The following is a 25,957-nucleotide window of genomic DNA, read 5'->3' on the forward strand; positions in this document are numbered from 1 at the left end:
GAGAAGCATGGGAAACAAAGCCTTATCCCATGACAGCATCTTCATGTTGGAGACTGAGTCTGAAAGACCAGCAAGTGAAAGGTGCACTTCTACAGAATCTCAGCAAGGCAGATTTCAACAGGTAATAGTGGACTTGAGCATCGGTGCCTAACTAGACTATTTCTTTCATTCCCTACCTCTACTCATCCCCCCCCACCACAAAAGGAAGAAAGAAGTTGGCCCTGCTCCTTAGCTTGTTGTACCCATCAGGTCTTGGTAAGCATTGAATGAGAGAATGTATACATGAATAACATGCTTACCTATTGCCCAGCATGAAGTGCTGCATGAGTATTACCACAGTCATTTAACACACCTTAAGAACACTTTAATTATTTTGGCAGTGACGTTCCACTGTTTCTATGGTAACATACCAACTGAGTTTTGCTCTCTTCAACAGATATCTCTTGCTTCCAGAAGTCTGCCTAGAACTGGGAGTAGTGATATGCATGGAGCTGTGTCTGGAGCTGTATTTGGAATGGGACCCCAATATATACCCAGAAGTGGAATCTGGATTGGGGGTTCTGAGATTACTGAGGTAATAGAGTGAAATTGTTCAGAGCATGGGCAGCTGAGTCAGATCTATGCTTGAAGTTTTATTCTGCTACCTACTGGCTATGTGACCTTAAGTTAGTTGCTGAACTCTTCTGAGCCTTCCTTTCCTCATGTACAAGAGCTATATATAATATTAATATCTACTTCAAAGAGTTGCTTGTGAGTATTGAATGAGGTCTCAGAGTAGTTAAAGAGATTACTCAAGCTCACCCAGGTAGTAGGTGGTAGACTTGGAAATCTGATTTAGGTGTGTTGACCTTAAAACCTATGGTCTTTCCATTTTTCCAGTCTCTAAGGTGCTCCACTTCTTTGTACCTGCCTAGACAGGGAAAACAGTACACTTTTTGCACCCATAAAATACATCATGCACATAGGACATCTCTTACCTCCAGTTAATCCTAATTTATGGGAGATATCTGTTGCCAGTCAGATTCTTCTGAAGCTCTCATCCAGAAATGTTCCAGGGGTAGCTGGAGATACTGCCATGGAGACAGCTCCAAGCAGCTACTTTCTTCCTTACCACAGTCTGTGGGTGGGATTATACCCAAGGATTCCACTATAATAACTAATAATACCACACAAGAAGGAGGTCCTTCTGTACTGGAGAGCAAATTATGTTGCATCTGGCAGAAGGTATTTGGGGCTTATTTCTAACATGCCTGCTTAAGACTGCATATCTCTAACTCTGGTTTCTTTGTTGTGTGTGGAAGGTCTATTGGGTCCATTGGCCATGAAGGAGGGAGAAGAAAACACTGAGATAGTCACTAGTGGAGCTAACCTATGGTTGTAAAGTCACCTCTAGGGTCAGCACACTGTTGCCTTCTTGTATTACAATAGGAGAAGTCACTTCCATGAACTTTTCAATTTTAAATATCCACATTAGCTTTCGCTTTCTTCCATAGCAACTCTTCCTGGCACTCCGTGACCATGATTAAATGCCATGGGGCGATTTTTCACACTCAGAAGGAGAGACACTGTTTCCTAGACTTCTGCCTTTTTCCTTGCTCTCTGAGTCCTGGCAATCTCAGAGAGACTTTTGTATCAGAGATAGTTCATTTGGAAAAAAGAAAAGTTGTTTTTTGTTTGTTTGTTTTTAATTAAAGGAAAAGATTCTAGGGGCGTAATTTCTCACAACGAAGAAGGTAGGGGAAGCCACAATAGCTCAAAGGCAACTTCTGGCTATTATATATTTAGTTTGGGCCCACTTCACACTTCACACCTTTGGCCTGATTCTTTAGGTTTTCCTTTGGAGAACAGGGATGAATACAGCATAGGGTGGTAATAAGATCCAAGTCATCAACAACCAGATTGGCCTTTGTAGGCAACTTCCCTTAAGTGCAAAGTTGACAACCCCAAGTGGCAGGGTAGTGGATACCATTAAATCAGCAGTCTTGGCACCCAGTGCTATTTAGAAGCTTGAACAGGTATGAAATTGGCCAGTGGCTGGCTCCCTTGAAGGGGAAGAATTCTTAATAGATAAAGTGACATTCAGAGCAACATTCAGGAGATTGTGAGAGAAGAGATCCAGGTATACAGTTTTGTCACAAATATTGAGACTAAGCCAATTTTATCATGTAGCTCCCAGGTTTTCACCTGATGTCCTGTAAGAAATGTTAGGAATGTAGGTGCCTAGATTATTCTTTGAGATGTTGTATGTTTTCTTTATTTGAGCACAAATAGCTAAGATGTAACAGCAGATTATTAACATCTTTCCAGTATTCGATCAAATTGAATTTAGTTGTTCAAGATACAGATGCAAAGCAGTTTTTCTTACTGCTTATAGGTCCAATTTTCCTTCTGCAGCCCTCTGAAGCAAGCATGCCATCTGTTCTTGTTGCTCTCAAATTCCCTGAATTGGGCCTTCAGTATGAGTATTCCCCTTCTTGGCTGTTATACTTAGGAGACAGGAATACACAATAATTAAGAACATGGGCAATTAAGCTGGGAAGACCTTTCAAATGTTTATTCTGCCACTGAGAGCCTTAGGACCCATTATGTCATCTCTCAAACTTCATTTTCCCGTGGGTCAAATGGACACTACAATAGCAAATGCCTCAATGAATTGTTGTGATGTTTAAATGAGATACATCTACAGAGTACTCCCTGTCTGGCACATGATAAGCTCTTGGTAAACATTATTTGTCATTATCATAATCATTACTATTAGAGATGGGCTTGGGGAATGATTGATCTGGCCTCTTCCCAAGAACCCTCAATGGGGCCTGGTAGTAATAAGGGGACACTGAATACCCTGACCAGAAGTACCCCAGGGTCAAAAACTTGGCAAACCTTCTCTGTGGCACCTTTTCTTTGACTTTAGTGCCTGAAAGTCATCTGTCTTGAGCTCAGTGGGGCTTTCAATGGAAGCATGACTCTTTTATTTTGTTCTTTGTCATAGTTCAGTTCCTGAAATGGAAGGTAAAACATTACCTTCCATTAGATGCTTAAGTAGTATTTGTTAAAGATCAGGGATCTTGATCCATATCAAAAGGGCAATCATCTTCAAACTGCAATGCTGAACCACAAGGAAAATCTGAATGATCCATTTTTATCCCCTTAGGAAATTAGGACTAGTTTCATAGATTTTCTTTTTTTTCAATCACAGAAAATCAGTCTTGATGGGATTATGATAAGCAACCAACATGGTCAAAATCCAATTCAGACAGTTCTTGGAATAGTAAGAGCAAGGAGCGTTGTTTGGATGCCAAGCCCAGATCATATTCCAAAGACTCACCTCTCTGAAAGCTGGATTTCCAAAGAGATGGCCAAAATTAAAACAAAGATGTGAATCAAATAGCATTTACAGTTAGTATCGGTTAGGAGATAGCACCAGGATTCTGTTTCTGATAAAACAAGCAGTTTGAAGTTTGTCTTTGGAGATTGGAAAACGTGTGCAGCAACCTTTTAGCAAACCTATAGTAAAGGCTATTAGATTTTGCTTTGAATAGATACTAGAAGTACAGACAGAGAGGTAGGAGATTATTTCCTGGGTCTACTTTTGTCACTTTGAGTTCTTAGTCCTTCAGCCATTGAGACACAAGAGAATACCAGTAACTTGGAAGCAAGCACACAAGTTCTCTTTCCTCCTATCCTCCCTTTTGCTAGATCCCAACAATGCACCCATGCCAACCCAGAATCAGCCCACCTCTTATCCTATTACACACAATTCCTAAAGACTTTGAAGAAATCTCTATTGATGATGAGTCACCTAACGACCCACAAAGGAAGGCTTCACTACACAAGAATTTGACAGAGAGGGTGAGTACTAACCTCATCCTAAGGGACAGGTGGGGGACACAAGGTCAGAAGCCTAATTTTCTTCTTGTGTCCTATTTTCTTGAGCTGTATGTAGTTTGACACTAGGGGATATTTGAGGAAAGAGCAACCATTCTTGGCTTGTGATTTGCACCATGGTTTACATTTTCCATCCCATTCTACAAACCAAATAGTCACCATTCTAATTTATAAGCAATGAAAGACAGTATTCCAGGAAAAAAAATAGTTTATAGATGTTTTCAGTTATTCATGTAGATTAAAAATATAATTTTTTAAATAATTATTTTTATTTAGCTTTGTTTATTTATTTATTTAAATTAGACCAGAGAGGGACAGAGTGAGAGCGAGAGCAAGACAGAAAGAGAGAGAGGGAAAGTGAGAAAGCAAGCCACCAAGTCTAGGACTTGAACTGTGGTCAGGCATGTGGGAATCCAGCACCCTAAACCACCATGCCACCTGCTGATCCCTAAAAGTAGAAATTTTTACTGAAGCAAAGCCTCTACACCTTTAAAATCCCAAATATCAAAGGTTAGAGCATGTAGTATTGTTTAATAGATACATATTTATTTGCTTATTTAGTTTAATTTGACCAGAGAGGGACAGAGTGAGAAAGAGAGAGAGAGAGAGAGAGAAAGTGAGAAAGAAAACCTCCAGGTCCAGTACTCCAACCAAAGTCAGCCATGTGGAAGTCCAGCACCCTTAATACCACACCACCTGCGGGCCCCTGTTATTATTATTTTAATTTGCTACAGGGCATGTATGCTCACCAGAGAGAGACAGAGAGAAAGAAAGAGAGGGAATGTGAGAAAGCAAGCTGCCAAATCAGGAGTGAAACAGCGGTCTGCCATGTTGGAGTCCAGTGCTTTAGTCACCACACCACCTGCTGGCCCCATGTGTATACTTCATATATCTAGGTTTGCCAACCAAATATCTATTGACAGTTGGTAAATTAGTAGATTGAACCTATGTCAACACTTCTATTTCCAAACTAATGTATGTTTAATTTAATTGATTGTTGAATTTGAAAAGGATTTTAGAGTAAACTAGAGTTTAGAACAATTACTATTGGAATCTGAAAAATAAACAGAAACATAATATATAATAAAGATAATTGGCCAATCAGAACAAAACTCTGTTTTGATGTTAAAAAATCCTTTAGGAGGAAACAGTCTTCAGTTAGCTATGTCAAAATACAATCTGATTAGGATCAAAGTTAAAGCACAGACTAGGAGTAGGTTGATGGATACTCACTGATTTAAGGATTTAATCTATAAATATAAGTGTGTTTTGTAGAATACCGAATTGGTATGGACAGTAGGAATTGGTGGAAGGATTGAATTAGTTAACATATTTTATTATGGTAAAATACAGATAATATAAATTTTACCATTTTAACCATTTTAAAGTGTGCAATTCAGTGACATTACATACATCCACAACTAGCACCATTATTCTCTCTCTAGAACTTGCTTGTTTCTCCCAAGTGGAAACTCAGTACCTATTAAACACTCACTTAGGGACCAGTAGATGGCGTAATGGTTACCTTGCTGGGCTCCCACTTAGTCAACCACAGTTTGAGTCCCAGATCCGGTGGCTTAGAACTCATGCCAGGCATATGTGCATGCATGCGCAAAATTCCGAGCGGAGAATGTAGAAGGGATTGTGTCACTCATTCCCACCACCCCCCCCCCGGGGAGGGTGATTTCTTGCTTTCTGTCTCTCTGTCTTTCTCTGTCTCTCTCTGGCGAGTGCACATGCCCTATAGCAAACATTTCTGTCCTAAAAAAAGAAACATTCAGCTAGCATTCCTGTCTCCCATCACTCCCTGACAGCAACTGATCTGCTTTCAATAATGTATTTGCCTATTTTAGATATTTCACATAAACGGAATCATACGTGTATGTGGCTTTTGTGTCTAGCTTCTTTTACATAGCATAATGATTGTGAAGTTCATTGACACTGTAGCATGTACCAGTACTTAATTTCTATTTACAGCTGAATTATACTCCATCGTGCTACATTTTGTTTAGCCATTCATCCATTGATGGACAGTTGTGTCCTATTCACCTTTTGGCTATTGGCGAATAGTGCTATTATAAACATTATGTACAAGTTCTTGTTTGAACACCTGTTTTCAATTCTTTTGACATATTCCTCAAGAGCAGAATTGCTGAATCCTGTGGTAATTCTATGTTTAGTTTTTGGAGGAATAGCTAAACTGTTTTCCCCAGCAGCAATACTACTTTATATTACATTCCTACCAGCAATAAATGAGAGTTCCAAAAACACCCCATCCTGGCTAACATTCTGTATTTTCCTTTTTGTTTTTATTGTGGTCATGTTAGTGTGTGTGAAATAGTATCTCATTGTGGGTTTGATTTGCATTTCTCTAGTGACTAATGACATTAAGCATCTTTTCATGTGATTATTGGCCATTTGGATATATATTTTTTGGAGGAATGTCTATTAAACTTCTATGCCCATTCATTAATTGGGTTGTCTTTTTGTTGTTCAATTATAGGAGTTCTTTTTATATTGTGGATATTAGACTCTTGTCAAATAATATGATCCATAACTATTTCCCCCATTCTGTGAGTAATGTTTTTACTTTCTTGGTAGTATTCTTTGATGAACAAATTTTTTAAAACAAATTTGATGAAGTCTAATTTATCTATTTTTTTCCTTTTTTATTTGTGCTTTTAGTGTTATATCTAATTGTCAAATCTAAAAACATGATGATTTTATCCTATGTTTTCTACTAAGAGTTTTAGCACTTATATTTAGCTCATTGATTCATTTTGAGTTAATTTTTTTTTGTATATGGTATGAGATGAAGTCTAACTTCATTCTTTTGCATATGGGTACACTTGTCCCAGCATTATTTGTTGAAAAGACCATTCTTTTCCCATTGAATTGTCTTAGTACCTCTGTTGAAACTCATTTGCCAAGGTGAATGGGTTTATATCTGGACTCTAAATTCTATTCCATCGATCTATAAATCTGTCCTTATACCAGTACCACACTGTTCTGATGACTGCAGTTTTGTAATCAGTTTCGAAACTGCAAATTGTGAGTCCCTCGATTTTTTTTGAAAGGTATTTTGCTATAGGGCACACATGCTTGCCAGAAAGCGAGAGACAGAGAGACAGAAAGTGAGAATTCACCCCCCAGGGGGATGGCCACACCACAATCCCTTCTCCTCCATTCTCCTCTCGGGATCTTGGGCATGCATGCACATGTGTCTGGCATGAGTTTAAGCCACCGGGTCCGGGACTCAAACCACTGTCGACTACATGGGAGTCCAGTGACGTAGCCATTACACCATCTGATGGTCCCCAATTTTGTTCTTTTTAAAGATTGTCTTGGCTCATCAGGGTCCCTTGCAATTCCATATGAATTTTACAATCAGCTTTTCCATATCTTCAAAAAGACCCAACAGGATTTCAATAGGGATTATATCGAATCTATAGATCACTTTGGGAAGTATCACCATCTTAACATGAATTTTCTAATCCATGAGTATGGAATGTCTTTCCATTTGTTTAGATCTTTTTAAATTTCTATGATCAGTGTTCTGTAGTTTATAATGTTTGAGTTTTGTACCTCCCTGGTTAAATTTGTTCTTTAGTATTTTATTCTTTTTTATGCTGAAAATGTTTTCTTAACTTCTATTTTATACTATTTACTACAAGTATATAGAACTATAACTGATTTTTGTGTATTGATCTTGTATCTTTCAACTTTGATAAACTCATTCATGAACTCTTACAGATTTATGGAGATTCCTTACAATTTTCTCTGTCTGTTATTTGAGAATAGAAATAGTTCTGCTTGTTCTTTCCAAGAAAGAAATCTTTCATTTCATTTTCTTGCCTAATTGCTCTGGCTAGAACTTTCTGTAGCATGTTGGATAGAAGTGGTGAAAGTAGACATCTTTGTCTTATTCTCGATCTTGGGGAAAGCTTTCAGTCTTTCGCTAGTAAATATGATGTTAGCTGTGGGTTTTTCATATATACCTTCTATCCCTAGTTTACTAAATATTATTATTACCATGAAAGGGTATTGGATTTTGTCAAATATATTTTTTGCATCAATTGGGAAGTTAGTGTAATATTTTTCTTTTATTCTATTAAAGTGCATATTATATGATTCTTCATATGTTGAAACATTTTTGCAATCCTGTGATAAATCCCACTTAATCATGATGTATGATCACACCAATATGATATTGCATGTGATTTGCTAGTGTTTTTTACATATATATTCATAAAGGATATCAACGTACATCATGCTTTTCTGTGATCCTTTTTATCTACCTTTACTTTCTTCATAATGCCAGCCTCACAGAATCAGTTCGAAAGTATTTTATTTTTCTGGAAAAGTTTGTGAAGAATTGGTGTTTGTTTTTGTTTAAAATTCTGGTAGAATTATCTGTTGCTCTCTCACTCTGTCCCTCTCTAGTCAAATAAAATAAAATAAGTAAAGTGAAATGAAATAATTCTTTAAAAAGAGATTCTGGTAGAATTCGCTTGTGAAACCATCTAATCATCGTCTTTTCTTTGTTGAAAAGTTTTAATTACTGAGTCAATATCTTTATGGGTTATAATATTATTTATATTTTCTATTTCTTCTAAGTTAGTTTTATTAATTTAGATGTTTCTAGAAACAGATAAATAATATTCTGAACATACTCGATATAGAAACGGCTAAATTTTTGCTGAGCTTGACTTTTTTGTTACACTATAGAATGAGTTTTGCTAAAGTAAACACTGCTTTTGTCTGTAGTGTTTATATCACAAGGTTTTGTATGTTAACTGAATTATAATATTTGTTTATTAAGTATATATTTACTTACTGTCTAGGCATTGTAAGTTAACTTTCATGCAAAGCAAGTTGCATGGTATCCTGTCAAGGTTTCCAGATCTATAGATCTCCTTGTCTTTCTTCTTCTACCTTTGGCGTGAGCTAGTAAAGGCTCAGGAAGAATAACTAAAATGGTATATTGAACTAGAGGAGCTTGGTCTGACATCTCAGAAAGGCAACATCTGGTGGAAGGTTTCTCCAGTTCAAAAACACTTACTCAGGGGGCCAGCAGGTGGCAAGGTGGTTAAAGGTGTTCGATTCCCACATGGTTGACCATGGTTCAAGTCCTAGACCTGGTGGCTTGCTTTCTCCCTTTCCCTTTCTCTCTCTCTCTGCCTCTCTCTGGTCAAATTAAAAATAATAATAACAATAACAAATGGAATTAAATAAATAATTCTTTAAAAAACAAATACTTATTCAGCAACTACTATAGAACAAGCCCAGTTCAAGGTGCTGGGGATACAGTAGTAAGTAAACAGATGAAAACCTTCTTCATGGAGTTTTTACTGTACTGGGGGATATAGACAAGAAACAAAATAAATAAGGAAAATGTATAGTATGTTAGAAAATGCACAGTGACCAGGAGAGGGCTCAGCCCATAGCCTAATGGTTAGATCCCACATGGCCAACTGTAGTTCGAATTCTAGCCCTGGTGGCTTGAAAAATACAAGTGTGTGTGCTCACATGCCCCAAATCTCAACAGAATGGAAAAACTGAGGAGAAGGGATTGTGCCATGGCCACATCCAAGTGGGGGAGACTTTCTCCCTCTCTCTCTCTAGGAAGCACATATGCCCTCTGACCATTAAAAAAAATAGTTACTAGGAGAAAAACAATGCAGGGAAGGGGGTTATGAAGTGACAGAGCTAAAACTTTTAAATAGTGGTATTTCTATCCAGAGGGCAGTGGGGCACCCCTGAGTGCTTTCTAATCAGGGAACAACTCAAATTCTGTTTCTTGTTTTCATCTGTAAAGGAACTAGTAAGAGCATTGAGCTCACCGCTAATGAGCTTATTAACCAGAAATGTAGGAAAAAAGATAATGAATTTCTTCTTTAGGAATTCTTCAGTCAGAAGAATTTTCAGCTTTTGAGACCAGTGACAGCATATGGATTGACTTGTTCATTTTCTTTCACTCTCTTCAGAGCTTCTCTGAGCTATCATCTGGACCTGATCACTCACAGTCCTCGGCTGCCTTTGCCATGTCTGCCTCTCCTGGCAGCACCCAGATGCCCATTGGTTTCAGCACCCCAGCCACCACCCAGGGCTGTTTGGATTCTTCAGCTGCTCGACACAAGATGGCTTTAAATCCCAGGAAACAAAAGAAGAAGAAGAATCGTCAAGCGCCTGTAAGTCTTTCAAGAGACCTGGATAAGAAAAGATGTGTTCCAATCTTTGCAAACTGCTCCTAGGAAAGTGGTATGGTTTAGGACACCATATGCTAAGTAGGGATGGCAACTTCTAGAGCACTGTCCTGGGTTTGACACCTCTAGAGGGGTGAGCGAATTTGCATTAATGGGATGGGGTGTCTTATCCATTTATAACTCATATAAAGGGGAAGTGAAGAAAACACGGTGACTTCAACCCAGAAACTGCATTATAGGCTTAGCATCGGGAAAGTCCCTCAGCTCTCTTTGTAGAGAATATTCAGTCTTAACCCAGAACAAGATTATCTTGGTTATGAATTAGATGAGATCCAAGAGTTACACTCATTTGGATGGCAGGTTCCCAGAAACTCCAAACATTCAGAACTCAGCTGTCAACTCCTTCAAAGATCTCCACATGGATGTCACTAAATTCTTCCATGTGACTTTCTAGCTGGCACAGCTGTACTTAGGCAAACATACCATATTTGTTTTTCCTTTTGTTTTTCCTTCTTGAGAGATCTTTGTCATAGGGTACATGCGCTCACAAGAGATATGGAGAGACAGAAAGCAAGAAACTTGGGGAAAGGCCATGCCACAATCCCTTCTCCTCCCTTCTCCTCTCAGGATCTTGGGCATGCATGCATACACACCTGGTCTGAGTTTAAGCCACTGGGGCTTGAACCACTGTTGACTACATGGGAGTCCAGTGATGTAACCATTACGCCATTACAATGTGGTCCCCATCCCATGTTAAAAATGTGGCTACAGTTCAGACTCAGAGACTTGACAGCTAAGAGAAGTGACAGTGGGTAGCAGAGAGAGATGACAGAAACCATTTGGGGTCATTTAGTATACAGAGGATCAAGAACTTTGCCCACTTCAATAGGTCCCTCATGACCACATTGTATTTAGTCCAATATATTGGATTGTCAGAAAAGTCATGACACATTTTTGCATATGAAGACATAGAAAAAATACATCATGACTTTCCCAGTGACCCAATAGTAACTCATATTTATTATTTATCTTCATTATGAAAAAATTTGATCGTTCCCTGATCCCTGTTCAAAAAAACAGCGAAGTAATACTTTAGAAAAGATTTTCACTAAAGTGAAAGTAACTGAAAGCTAAGAATGAAGAGATGTTTAGTGTTTAAAAGGATGTATTGATTAGCTAGAAAATTCACTTTGGTCAAATAATCAATTCCACAGAAATTCCAGGCTAAAAGTTAGAGCCTATAAATCAGAGCTAGAAGAAACTAAAAGATTATGTTGGGGCCAGCAGATGGTGTAGCGATTATGTTGTTGGACTCCCACATGGCCAACCACGTTTGAGTCCCAGACCCGGTGGCATGAAACTCATGCTGGGCACGTATGAATGCATTCCCAAGATCTTGAGAGAAGAATGGAGGAAAAGGGATTGCAACGTGGCTATTACTCCTGGTGGAGGGGCAATTTCTCACTTTCTGTCTCTCTGGTGAGTGCACACACCCTATAGCAAAAATATCTCTAAAAAAGAGAAAAGATTGTGTCATACTAGCATTTTATAGGGAAGTATATTAAAGCACAAGTAGGCAAGCATTTGCCCAAAGTCAGACACCAAGATGGTAGCAGAACTGGACCAGAATCCCATCTTCTGAATTCCAGCCCAGTACATTTTTCATCCCACCATGTTGCCTCTAGCTTAGACATCTCAACTTTGCTTTAGAAAGTGGACAAAATAAAGGTTGAAAGAACAGTTGGAGGAGGACGGAAACCCAGGATGTCTTGGTAGCCAAGAGAGGAGCTCCTTAGTTTGGTGTCAAGCAAAGGGTGCCCAATTAGGTGCTAAACTCTATTCATGGATTTTTCCCTGGACACCTCATCACAAACTGGGAGATGAGGGATTTTGGCTAGGGTAAACTTAATGTAATCCTCCTGACATTCTTTCTGCTGCATAGCCTAATTGAGAAAAGGCCTGGACAACACCCTCTGAGAAGGCTGGGACATCTGCTTCTTCCCTGTGCCTCTCTCTCTGACCCATGAATGAATATTAGAAGGTCCAGGATTATTTCTGACCCAGAGGCTGCCACCAATTTCTCCCTGCTCTGGAATTTTTTTAGATTTGTAATTCCCATAAGAGGTTTCTTCTGATTTCTAATTTATAAATGTAGACAAGGAAATTGAGAGATTAATTTGACCCAAGGTCACGCAGCAAGTAAATGATGGAGAAGAGATTTGAGCCCAGGTCTATATAACTTCATTTACTGAAAAATAAATTACTTTGACCTGAGTCTTTTTGCATAGGCACTTCGGGTGGGAGAAAAAAGGGTTGCACATTTGTCTTTAGATGCATGCTTGAAAGGGCTTACACTTTCTAGGCACTGTTCAGTGCAGTGCTATGCTGACATTTCCAGAGTTGCCCTGTAATTATCTGAAAACCTTGTTTATACTAAACCAATTTCAGCTCATTCAATATCAGGGCTGAACCCTTCATCTTTTTCTCTCTTCCCTCCCAAGAGAACCCCAATCCTCTTTCCTCTTTTGAGCTGAAAAGACATAATTCATGCTTTCACTAAATTTGCTGAAAAGAAGCCAAATGGAATTTGAATTTGGTCCACAGGTCTGGTGAAGCAAATCTGAGAATTCCAATCTTGCCAAGGCATGATTATTGTCAGGCTCAACAACCCCATTTTCAGATTTATGACCTTCCATTGTTTCTATAGTTTCTGCGTGCTTTAGACAGATTCCTGCAGCATGTGACCCAAAGATTATAAATTCCAAATCCAGATGAACCACTTCCAATAGGTAAAATGAACACTCAGGACTTCTTGACAGACGCCATTGGAAATAACTTTCATCTCTAATGGTGTTTTGACTTACTGGCATCGAGGACTTTTTTCCAGATGTTTCTTTCTTTGGAAATCATGCTGGGGTAGGTGGAAAGCAGTTTAAGTGGGTTTCAAGCTCTTTCCTTGTTTTAGGTGAAGCCAAAGCAGGATGAGCCAAGCTTTCCACTAATTTCTGAAGAAAATCGTGTAACCAAAGCAGAAGAAACTGACCAAAAGAAGCTGAAAAGATACAGTACAGGTGGGCACATCTTCATCACTCTCACTCTGAACTATATACTATAGGTGGTTCTCCATATAACCTGCCAAATTAATACAATTGCTGTTTGTGTGGGATTTAGGTGAAGAATCATACCTGGATTCCTATTTTATCTAAATGAATTTCCAACCAGTGTTATTTTTGTTTCTTTGTAAATTTGTTGAATGCTTTCTGAGGTGAATGTACATAAAAGGAACTTCAAGAAATTCAAGGAAAAATGGAGTTAAAGTACAGGGTTTTTTTTTTGATACAAAACATTTTGAAATCTGTGTATAGTATTTTTCATAATCTGCATTTCCATGAACTTTTTGAAACTCCCCCATACATGCTGAGTTCTTTAATGAGCCCAGAGATCAGAGTACAACCAGGAAGTTTTCCTTCAGTATTCTTTTTTATTTTTTAGAAAGATTTTTGCTATAGGGTGTGTACGCTTGCTGGAGAGACAGAGAGATAAAGTGAGAAATCACCCCCCCGAGGGGGTAGGTGGGCACACCACAATCCCATGCTACAATCCCTTCTTCTCCATTCTCCTCTCAGGATTTTTGGCATGCACATACATGTACCTGGTGTTAATTTTAAGCCACCAGGTCTGGTCTTGAACCACAGTTGATTCCATGGGAGTCCAGCAGCATAACCATTCCACCATCTCCTCGTCCCTCATCTTCAGTATTCTTCATCAACAATAGAAGCAGACAAGAATAATATAATTGACAAAAAAAATTAATTTTTAAAGAGGTTTTTGCTACAGGGTGCGTGCGCTCACCAGACAGACAGAGAGACAGAGAGACAGAAAGTGAGAAATCACCCCCCCCAGGGGGGATGGCCACGCCGCAATCCCTTTTCCTCCATTCTCCTCTCGGGATCTTGGGCACACATGCACACGCACCCAGCGTGAGTTTAAGCCACCGGGTCTGGGACTTGAACCGCGGTCAACTACGTGGGAGTCCAGCGACATAGCCATTAGGCTAACTACTGGTCCCAACAAAAAAATTAATTTTTTAAAGTTGCCTTTCTCTTCCATTAGAGATAAAAGGTCTTGTGTTAATAATGAGACTAATACCCATATCCAAAGGCAAAGAGGGATTGGGCAGCTACAGATAGCAGTTCTTGGCAGCCAAATCTATCAAATCCCCAAACAACAAATACCACCAGAGTGAAAATCTCTCTGTGATTTTTGTGTGTGTGCATATGTGGATGTTGGCTCCAGCTAACGGCAATCTAATTTCAAACAATATTTGTTAAAACAAGATTCCAGTTATGCAAATTAAGTTGGACAGTTATTTCATGTTTTTGCCACAAAGGATTTCATATGTGCGTTCAAAGACAGGATTTCCCTAAACACATTTTCCCATGAAAACTGACAAAACTATCTTGAACCAAAAGGGAAAGATTAAATGAGTAATCTTTCATCCTTTTGCAGATTTATTTTTCAGTTGTCTCTTGTATACACAGAAGACAGAACTGAGTCAGTACTCATGGGGGCAAATGCTTTGGTCCATTTCCATAGAATGGGAGTTCTATGGAACACCAGCTATTCTCAGTGATATGTTCTGGGTAGGAAACCACTAGATAGACCTAGGTATGTAGTGGATGGTGAGGGAGCAAAAGCAGTGAGGGACCCTCCCACCTGGAGAACGTCCTGTGCTCCTTAGAAAAAGTACTAGATAGAGGAGCCAGTGGATGGTGTAGTGATTAAGGCATTGGACTCCCACATGGTTGACTGTGGTTAGCATCCCATACCTGGCTCGTGTGCATGTGTGCCCAAAATCCCAAGAGGAGAATGGAGAAGGGATTGCTGCATGTCCATTTCCCCAGGAGGTAGTTTCACGCTTGCTGTCTTTCCAGCAAGTGTACATGCCCTATAGCATAAAAGCTCTTAAAAAATAGAGAGGAAAGAAAGAAAAAGAAAGAGAAAGAGAAAGAGAAAGAGAAAGAGAGAAAGAAAGAAAGAAAGAAAGAAAGAAAGAAAGAAAGAAAGAAAGAAAGAAAGAAAGAAAGAAAGAAAGAAAGAAAGAAAGAAAGAAAGAAAAAGAAAAAATACTACAGAGGAGCAACTGCTATCTCTGCCTGACCTGAAGCCTATAAACCAATGCACTAGTTAAGGCATTCTAAGAATTGCTTTGCATGTATTTCCTCTTATGTTTAACATAAGAGGAATAGAAGAAAAATGGTGATAATCTTACCTTGCAGATAACTCTTGTTGATACTTTCCTAAAAATAAAGCAATACATATGTATATAACTAATACAATGTTAGTTTTCATGGGAAAATATGTTTAGGAAAATCCTGTCTTTGAACACACATATGAAATACTTTCTTGCAAAAACATGAAATAACTGTCCAACTTAATTTGTATATTTAGTTTATCAAAGGTTGCTTGAAATGAGCTTACAATAAAGCAATACATACACATGGTATGAAATTTCAAGCAGTTTCAATAACTATTAAATATAAAATAGAAACACTGATTAGAAAATAAAAAATTCTTATCCCCGCCCCAGTTTCCTCAAAAATAATCATTGTCACAAGTTCAAAATTTACTTTTCGGAGAGATTGTACTTGGAAGTAGTGGATGCACCAACATGTCCCGCGGTTCCAGCTCTAGTTTTGACCACCACATTACCATTTTTTCACCCGAGGGCTGGTTCTACCAAGTAGAATATGCTTTCAGGGCTATTAACCAGGGTGGCCTTACATCAGTAGCTGTGAGAGGGAAAGACTGTGCAGTAATTGTCACACAGAAAAAAGTTCCTGACAAATTATTGGATTCCAGCACAGCAATTCACTTATTCAAGATAACTAAAAACACTGGCTGTGTGATGACAGGAATGACAGCTGACAGCCGATCCCAGGTACAGAGGGCACGCTATGAGGCAGCTAATTGGAAATACAAGTATGGTTATGAGATTCCTGTGGACATGCTGTGTAAAAGAATTGCTGATATTTCTCAGGTCTACACACAGAATGCTGAGTTGGTTGTTGTATGATATTAATTGGTATAGATAAAGAACAAGGTCCTCAGGTGTACAAGTGTGATCCTGCAGGTTACTACTGTGCGTTTAAAGCTACTGCCCAGGAGTTAAACAAACTGAGTCAACCAGCTTTGTTGAAAAAAAGTGAAGAAATTTGATTGGACATTTGAACAGACAGTGGAAACTGCAGTTACATGCCTCTCTACTGTTCTGTCAATTGATTTCAAACCTTCAGAAATAGAAGTTGGAGTAGTTACAGTTGAAAATCCTAAATCCAGGATTCTTATAGAAGCAGAGATTGATGCTCACCTTGTGGCTCTAGCAGAGAGAGACTAAACATTGTCATTAGTTTACCAAATCCATGATGCCATTTGCCTGTGTGTTTGATAACAACAAACAAACATATGGAGGACCCTGGATTGTAAAAGGAACCTCTTCCACTCCTCCTACTGCTGAAGTGATTAGGACTCTATATAAATAAAAGCAGTGCTTTTGGAAAATAAAAATTTTTAAAAAATAGCTTTTTATGTGTCTCACACCTAATGATGGACCAAACTATTGATTAAATGGTGATGAGTCAACCCCGGAATCAGTTCACAGAACTGGGATTTCCCTTTGATTAAAAGATTTCCAACCGCCGGAGGCCAGTGTGACCAAGTTGCTCTCTGTCTTTTGAACAGCTGCTTCTTCATAGTAGGTGATTCAGTAGCAAAAAGGTACCTGTTGAGCCAGGTCAGAGTATTCTTATTTTAGGAAATAAAAAAAATATACATATCGTTCTTTTCCTAATTTCTATTTGGTACAGGTCTCTTGAGTCAGGTACAGAGCAAGAAAACTGAGGTCGATGATAAGAAGACAACATATCAGGCTCAAAACACTGATGTTTTTGCGAGTCTGGGTTACCCCGTGTCAGCAGCATATGGACGAAGACGTAGAAGAAAAGGATCAGGTGCTTCAGGAGTGAGTGAGTGTGGATCCAAAGGAAGAAGCCTTAAACAATTCAGTCAAGGACTTGGCCAGAGCAGTAGAGCTGGGTCCTTACCTAAAGATATCAGTGCCAGGGATTTTCATTACTGGCACCTAACCTTGGAAAAGCAAGTCATGGAGCAGCCCACAACTCCACAAGCAGAAACCACTACTCCTCAGGAGTTTCTTTCAGATATGAATGTCCTGGGAAAGAGAAATGTTGGCATAGATTTTGAAGCCAGCAAAGCATCAACACCACAACCCATTCTTGAAGACATGGAAGAGTCTATGATTGGTAGTCCACTATCATATCATGAAGACTGGGCTTCTGGAGCCAAGAAGAGAGAAGTCAAAGCTTTTCTGTTACCAAGAGTGGAAAGCCCTTCTATGACCGAAGAAGAAGCCATTCTCTCAGTGGCAACAGAGGATCAGGCATTTATGGATCCTTCTCATATTCAGTCAGAACAAGAAGAAGCTTCCAGTCTTGGGTGGCAAAATGACCAATTCAAAATGGAGTCAAGCCAGGATATCCCAACTATAAGCAAGAAAAAGCCTCCTGAGAAAGTTCTCCAGTCCTTTACAGCAAGTGTTTTGGATATGACAAGTGCTATGGTGGAGGGAGGCATTTCTGCACAGAGGCTCTCTACCAGAAGCCTTCCCCAGTTCTTGGGGGAGTCTGAAGCTGAAGAAAAATTCTCAGATTCAAAGAGTACTTCAGAAGAGGGGAGTGGTTCTGAGGAACTGGCTCCCAGTCACTCTTCCCAGTCATTGGAGAAGCTTGAAGATGAAATAGAGATCTACTCAGAATCAAGAAGTTCTATTGTGGAATTAAGCAGCTCTGAGGAGCAGCTAACTCCAGAATGCCCTTCCCAGTATTTAAAGGAGTATGAAGATGAAGAAGGTTCTGCAGAATCAAATAATTATGTTGAAAAGTACAGTAGTACTGAGGATTGGAGCAGCTCGGAGGAAGAGCCACTTTTCAGACAACCAGCCCAGGCCTTAGGGAAGCCCAAAGACTATAAAGAAGTCTCCTCAGTTTCAGAGAGCGCTTCTGAAAAGTTGAGTGTTTCTGTGGAGCAACTGACTCCCAGACACTCTGCTCAGCCCATTGTGAGGCCTACTGTTCAGCAACAAGTCTCTTCGAGTTTGGTGAGCACTTCTGCTGAATGGAGTGAGTCTGTGGAGCTAATGCCTCCCACACACCCTTTCCAGCCACGGGTGAGCCCTAAATTTACACAAGTCTCTGCAGGTCCAGAGAGCACTGCTGCTGAGAGGGTCATTTCTGTGGAGTCACTGCCTCCCAGAAAGCCTTCTAAGTGCCAAATGAGGCCTAAAGATGAGCAGCAATCCTCCTCAGAATCAGAAATTACAAATACAGAAAGGGTTGTTTCTATGGCAGCACTGTCTCCCAAGCATCATTTTCAGTCCCTGATGAGACCAGTAGTTGAGCTCTCTGCAGGTACGGAGAGTACCGATACTGAGGGGAACATTTCTGTGCAGCCAAGGCCCCCCAGACGCCCTCTCCAGTCACAGGCGAACCCAAAAGTGGAACAAGAAACGTCCTCATTTCCAGAGAGCATGGCTGTTGAAGAGATCAGTTCTATGGAGCCACCACCACTGAAGCCTCATTCTCAGCCCTTCATGAACCCTGAAGTTCAACCAAACATGTTCTCAGGTTCAGAGGGTATTGCTGCTGAGAGAGTAATTTCTGTGGAGCCACTGCTCCCCAAATATTCTCCTCAGTCCCTGATGAATCCTCAAGTTCAGCAAATATCAAAAAGCACTGCAGATGAGGACATCTTTGTGGAGCAGCAGCAGTCTTCCGGAGTCCCTTCCCAGCCCTTGGTGAGGCCTAAATTGCGGTCACAGACATTTACTATAGATTCAGAGAGCACTTCTACAACATGCAGTGCTTCTGTGGAGCCAACACCTTCCAGACACATCTTCCAGTCATGGGTGAACCCTGAATTTGAGCAACAAGTCTCTGCAGGTCCAGAGAGCACTGCTACAGAAAGAGACATTTCTGTGGAGCTGACCCCTTCCAGAATGTCTTCTCAGGCCCTGATGACACCAGAAGTCAAGCAACCAATCTCTGCAGGTCCAGAGAATGTTGCCATGAAGAAGGACATTTCTACAGAGCAGCAGTCTGCCAGACATCTTCCCCAGTCTGTTGTGAGATGTAAAGTCCAGCAAATTTCCACAAGTTTTGAGAGTGCTGCCGTTGAGAGGGGAATATTTGGGAATCCACTACATCCCAAATATCCTGCCAAGTCCTCAGTGAGCTCTAACATTGAGAAAATATCCACAATTCTACAGAACACTGCTGTCGAAGGCATTTCTAAGAAGTTGGAGCTTCCTAGACAGCCTTCCCGATCATATGTGAAGTTTATGGCACAGCAGATCTTTTCAGAGAGTTCTGCTACTGAAAGGGGCACTTATGCAGACATTCCGCCTCTAAGTCATCCTTCCAAACCATTTTTGAAGCCTAAAGTCGAGCACCATGTTTTCTCAGATGAAAAGAGTGCTGACCCCGAGGGAGGCACTTTGAAGATATTGCCTACCAAGCGTCCTTTCCAATCCTTGAAGAAGCTTGAAGAATCACAAGAAGTTTCCTTGTATTTGGAGAATGATCCTATGAAGTGGAGCAGTTCTAAAGCACAGATGCCTCCCAGACGGCTGTCCCAGGCCTCAGGGAAGCCTGAGTACTGGCAAGAAGTCACCTCAGTGTCTGACAGCTCTCCTCAAGGATGGAAGAGTTCTGAAGAGCAGCTGTCTCTCAGACGCCCTTCACAAGCCTTGGAAGGGTCTGAATTCCAGCCACAGAAGTTCTCAATGTGCTCAGCTAATACACCTGTAGAGCGGAGCGGTCCTGAGGAGCACCTGTCTCCTAGTCACCATTTCCAGGCTTCTGGAGACCCTGAATATCAGCCACAGGTTAATTCAGGTTCCACAAGTGCTGCTGCTGAGGGAACCATTTCTGAGAGCAATCCTGGTAGCTGGTCCCTACCAAACAAAACCAACAAACACAGCCAAGGTTCCAAAGACCTCACTAAGAGCACCCTGCTCCCTGCTACCAAACCTGGGAAATTCACCAATCCTCCTGCCTGGCAAGCATCCACTTCTGGAGGCACTTTATCTAAGAAGATAGTTTCTGAGAGTGGTGATGGAGATAACAGCTCTCAAAACCTACCCACCAATGAGGCTGATATTGAAAACCTTTTTGGAGTCCGACTAAGAAAAATCCCTTCTTCACTGAAGTATAAGAGTGAGAATGAAGATAACTCTACCCAGATTCCTTCACTGCCCGTAGGCCCAGTTACATCTGCTGAAGGTAAAGAACGCCGAAGCAGAAGCCCTTCTAAGGCACTCCTGGACACTGCAGAGAAACTCACCGAAATGTCTGATTCTGGAGAGAAGCAAGAGAGCAGACCCAAATGTGAAGGCACAGCCAAGAAGCAACCTGTTTACAAGATCCCAGGTGAGACTTTTCTCTCTCTAGATATAAAGTAGGGTACCTAGTGGAGGGAAAACCTGGCAAGCAAAGCCTTGAATGGGTCTTGAAATTGGCCCTAGCCTTGCCTACTGAGTTGTTGCCTTTATAGGGCTGACTTTTAGGTTTGGGGGCAGATGGCATCCCATTCTAGATTAATAAATTTGGAGGCGGTGAATTTTGAGTCTTCTCTTTCTTAAAAAGATTCACCTCTGGACATCCCTCCACATTCCATAATAGATACATGACCATTTTTCTCTTCCATTTCCTCCCTACTTACTGTACAACTTACATTTGGATGGAGTTATATATTTTTCTCAAAATACTTTTACATGTATTAGGCCCTTCTCCATCAAAATGTTATTGATTTTTTTTATTGCCAAGGGATAACATGTGTGTGTGTGTGTGTGTGTGTCTGTGAGAGAGAGAGAGAGAGAGAGAGAGAGAGAAAGAGAGAGAGAACTCCCTCAATGGGGCATGATCATACCACAATCCCTTCTCCTCGAACTCCTTCAATGGGGCATGATCATACCACAATCCCTTCTCCTCTGTTTCTCCATCATATCAGCATTTTAGGCATACATATACATACACCAAGTGGGTTTTTCAAGCCACCAAGGCCAGGATTTGGTCTGTAACCAGCCATGTGAAATCTGGCTCTCTAGACTACAAGGCTAGCCCCTGTTATTGACTTTTTTAAGACCAACTTATTAATAGGGAACAATGTTCAGACTCTCAGCCTAAAATCTTAATTTATTACAAATATACTTGTACAGCTTCTTCGCTCACCTGAAATGTCTAAGAATCAAAAGCTAGGTGATCTTTTGAGCACTACTCTCTCCTGAAACCTTTGTACCTTCATATTCACCATCATTTAGTCCTGTATAAGCCACTATGTATAAGGGACTATGAAGTAACAAGAGCTTCTTTGGAGTTAAGAGGAATGACATCTATGACCTGAATCATTGGCCTCTTAGAAATTTTTCCAGCCTACTTGGCATCCATTATCCTACCCTGATTTGGGAATGGGAAGAGAGATGGAAAAGGGAAGGAAAGGGTTCAATAAAGAGACGGGATTTGAAGTACAACTTAACTACACAAGGAACTCTTGCCTTGCCTGGTTGTAGGGAGGGCACAAAAGAAGGAGGAGGCCCTTTCTACTTAATAGCTGCTTATTTTCATTTAGAAATGAATAAAGATTATGTCTGGGACATTATTGTGGGTAAGCCCCAGCCAGGCTCAATGCCCTGGCTGCCTCACTTTAGTTCTAACAGCTTTCATTGCTTTTTTTCAGGAAAGCCTCTTGGTCGACAGTCCGGGTATGCCGTCTCAGAGCCAGCATGGATAACCATGGTGAAACAGAGGCAGAGGAGTTGCCACACCCATGTTTTTATGAAAGAATCAAAAGCCAAGAGCGGCCCTATAACCAAGGATGAGCCGAGATACGGGGTAGGACCTGGGGCACCCCAGAAAACACTCCAAAAGTTTTTGGAGCCATTGACTAAGCTTCTACTGTGAACTATGCTCTCTTTGAGAGCATAAATCATGGCAAGAGGACTTTTCAGGGCAAAAGATTTGTTTTGTACTTACATCAATGGGCACTGTTTTATGCTCTTAAAGGGTTTGTTAAAAGTAGCAAATATGGGGAGCATCTGTAAATCTCATCCTAAATATTCTAGAACAGGTTTCCATCAAACTTATTAAGAACTACAGGGAGTAAGTCATAAAGAAAGGTAACCATTGGAATATGAATCCAGTGACTAATAAATATTTTAAGCCTATAAATATAGATATGCATTTTTGTAAATAAAATCAAATGATTATACTATTTTTTGAGAGGATTTTGCCTTAGGGTGTGTGTACTTGCTGGAGAGAAAGAAACAGAGACAGTGAGAGGGAAAGTGAGAAATGACCTGCAGGGGGGATGGTCGTGCCACAATCTCTTTTCCTCCATTCTCCTCCTAGGATCTTGGGCATGCAAGCACACATGCCCGGTGTGAGTTTCAAGCCCCTAGGCCCAGGACCAAACTGCGGTCAACCATGTGGGAGTCCAGCAATGTAACCGCTATGCCATCTGCTGGCCCCACAATAATACTATTTTTTTTAATTTAACATTTCACTTTTGGGTACATTTCTGAATCAGTAAACAACAGTTTACCTTTATGTGTTTGATGTTTGGATTTCTATACATTCATTTGATTTTGTATGGCACCTACTTGTAGGTTAAAAAAATGTTATGTGATGAGCTAAGCTAATGGTACCTGTGGATCAGGGACAATGGGATGATGACTTGCTCCACTCTTGTCAAAACTGCAGACAACTTGGGCCAGATGGTGCAGCATTAAGTGTGATGCTTAGTGAGGCCGACCCACATGGGAAGGTTCCAGGTTTGAGTCTGGAGACCTTCCTGAGTATGCTGTGCACATTTTTTTCCCATGATTTGGAACTGGCAATGCTGAAGAGGAATCATGACATCAAGACCCTATAGGGAGTGTTGTCTGTCTGTCTCTATCTTCCTATCTCTTTCTCTCACTCATCAAAGAAATAAACTTTAAAAATTAAAACAAGAAATAATACATTTAAAAAAATAAAAACAGAAAACTGGGATCAGAAGGTGGCATGGCGGTTAAGGTGCTGGACTACTACATGGTCAACTGTGGCTTGAGTCCTGGGCCTGGCAGATTGAAAATCATACCTGTTGCATGTACGTGCAAGCTCAAAATCCTGAGAGGAAAATGGAGGAGAATGAATTGTGGTGTGGCCATCCCCCCAGGGGGTGATTTCTCACTTTCCCTCTCACTGTCTTTCTCTCTCTCTCTGGAAAGTGCATGTGCCCTATGGCAAAAACCTAAAAAGAAAGAAAGAAAAAAAAAACTGCAGAAAACCGATTCAAGAAAACATATAAAATGTATGTATCCATTGATATGTCTAAGTTACTATATTTGTATTTTCCTAGTTTTTTTTCTTTTTTTTTTTAATAGCAAAGGATGCATGAGGGAGAGAGAGGAAAAAAAAAATGTGCTCCTCCCCACCCCACCCCACCCCACCCTGTGGCCCACTCTGCATGTAAGCCATCAGAGCTGGAACTCAAATCCTGGGTGATGTTCCTATACTTTTAAGTCGCACTAAATTTGTTAAACGACCTTGTGAGGACCTGTTTAACACTTTGCTTTAAAGACAGATACTTTTTTCATCACTAGTATTTAGTGAGCAGGATCACACAGGGTTTAAGATTAAAGATTTTTGTCAGGGAAATGCACTAGCATCTGTAAACTCATTATTTAAACCAGTTGTGTAGAGGTTAATTTGAAAAACTTGAACTGTACAGTTTTGAAAAGGCCTACAGTTATGTCACTTTCTTTTTTTTTAATTTTGTAGAGGTTTTTGCTATAGTGTGCGTGCACTCATCAGAAAGACAGAGAGAGAGAGACAGAGAGACAGAAAGTGAGAAATCACCCCCCCAGGGAGGATGGCCACACCACAATCCTCCCTTCTCCTCTATTCTCCTTTCGGGATCTTGGGCACACACGCACATGTGCCCGGCGTGAGTTTAAGCTGCCAGGTCCAGGACTTGAACCACAGTCAACTACATGGGAGTCCAGTGACACAGCCATTACACTAACTGCTGGTCCCAATCACTTTCTAAGGCTAGGAGTGCCCCAAGACATAGGTCAGCAAGTTTTGCAAAGTAGAAATCTTCTGGAATTCAACTTCAATGAACCGATGAGATTTATTTGTGACTGTCACCTTCTGTTTGTGTGCTGAGCACTGATGAGGTACTAGAGGAAAAAGTTGTTCTCAGGTGAAATTCTTTTGTTACCTTGTTTATAATATGAAGCATCTTCAAAAAGTTTATGGAAAATGTATATTATGCAAAACAACTTTGCATGGATTTCAGAAAAGTTTTACACCAAAATAAACTCATACTTTAATTCCATTTTTCCATGAACTTTTTGAGGTACCCTCATATTTGTATAATTAGATATGCTTTTCTTCCAGGTATGAAAGACTTTTTAAAAAAGAATTAGTTTATTTAACTTAATTTATTTAGAGACAGAGAGAGAGAGAGGAAAAGAGAGAGAGAGAGAGAGAGAGAGAGAGAGAGAGAAAGCAAGCCGCCAGGTCCATAACTTCAACCGCAGTCGGCCATATAGGAGTCCAGCGCCCTTAACCACTGCGCCACCTGCTGGCCCTAAAACATGTTAAATCTGAGCCAGTTTAGGTTTTGTGAATCTATTGGGTAGTCAGAAAAGTCAGGACATATTTTTCAGATTTTCTATACAAAAATGTATTCATGACTTTTCCAACTACACAGTAAATTAAAAACCAAGGGACTTAGGCATTTCTTTCCTTAACGATCTGTTGTCTATATCTTTCTCTTTCTTTTTGGTTATTGTTGAACTCATGGTACCCAGGAAAAAGCTTTACCCCTGGGTTTGTTGAATAAGTGATATGCTGTTTCTATGTCAGTAATAACAAGATTTCTGTTTCATCTCTATATTAAAGGAAGCTGACCCTGAGAATGAAAACCAGTCAAAAAAGATTTCAACTTCTGATGTTTCTAAACAGGAGCAGGTGGCACAGGTGAAGCTACCTAAGTCAACCAAATCAGGTAAAAAAGCACACACACTAATAACCCCTAAAACAGCCCTGGCAGAATGTTGTGAAACTTATGCAATTTCAAACTCAGATAATCCATTGACTTCTACCCACAAAATCAGCTTCGTGATTTTCCCATGGCTCTTGCATTAGTTACAGACGTTATTTTAGGAAAGCCCAATTATTATGACTAATATATTCAAAAAGTTCACGGAAGATATCTATTATGAAAAAAATATGCATGCATTTCAATGTTTTTGCACCAAAATGAACTTGTAATTTCATTTTATTTTCCATGAACTTTTCAAAGTCTCCCTTATACATATCTTTCACCCACTAAATCAGCTTCATGATTTTCTCATGGCTCTTCTATTAGATAGCTTATTTTAGGAAATCCAATTATGATGACTAATGTAAGTCCATTGTGTAACTTTCGTGGGGTCTTCCAACCTTTTACTCCATGAGGAAGTTGTCTGGGCACAGAACTGTGGTCACTCACTAAAACATTCTTATGTCTAGGTATGCAAGAGGAAAGACCAGGTCACTTCCTAGTTCATGGAGCGTAGTTTTCTCTCACCTTCTACATCCCCATTGAAACCGTTGAAAATAATCCACTGTAAAGATCCCATGATACTGAATTGTTTTTAACTATTTAAAAGACTCGTTTCATCCCCTCTATATTCTGAGCAGGGATGTCAAGGTGGGGAAATATAGAGAGCTGAAAAGACAATGTGCTGGTATGTAAGAGTT

At 40.1% G+C, this 25,957-nt stretch overlaps 1 protein-coding gene and 1 pseudogene across 1 annotated transcript in view; both read left to right on the forward strand.

The window, feature by feature from the left end:
- The window catches only part of KIAA1210 (KIAA1210 ortholog), a 28,561-nt gene continuing 2,604 nt past the window's right edge, over window positions 1-25,957 (forward strand). The window contains exons 1-7 of the mRNA XM_027768176.1: window positions 1-121; window positions 437-574; window positions 9,873-10,076; window positions 13,057-13,162; window positions 16,958-20,596; window positions 21,903-22,057; window positions 25,115-25,220. Of these exons, the coding sequence (XP_027623977.1) occupies window positions 8-121; window positions 437-574; window positions 9,873-10,076; window positions 13,057-13,162; window positions 16,958-20,596; window positions 21,903-22,057; window positions 25,115-25,220 (4,462 nt within the window). The 5' untranslated portion in view covers window positions 1-7. The remainder of the gene's footprint in view (window positions 122-436; window positions 575-9,872; window positions 10,077-13,056; window positions 13,163-16,957; window positions 20,597-21,902; window positions 22,058-25,114; window positions 25,221-25,957) is intronic.
- LOC102496122 (proteasome subunit alpha type-6 pseudogene) lies at window positions 15,763-16,488 on the forward strand (annotated as a pseudogene).

Source organism: Tupaia chinensis, unplaced genomic scaffold (assembly GCF_000334495.1).
Source record: "Tupaia chinensis unplaced genomic scaffold, TupChi_1.0 Scaffold145659_1, whole genome shotgun sequence".
Lineage (NCBI taxonomy): Eukaryota > Metazoa > Chordata > Mammalia > Scandentia > Tupaiidae > Tupaia > Tupaia belangeri.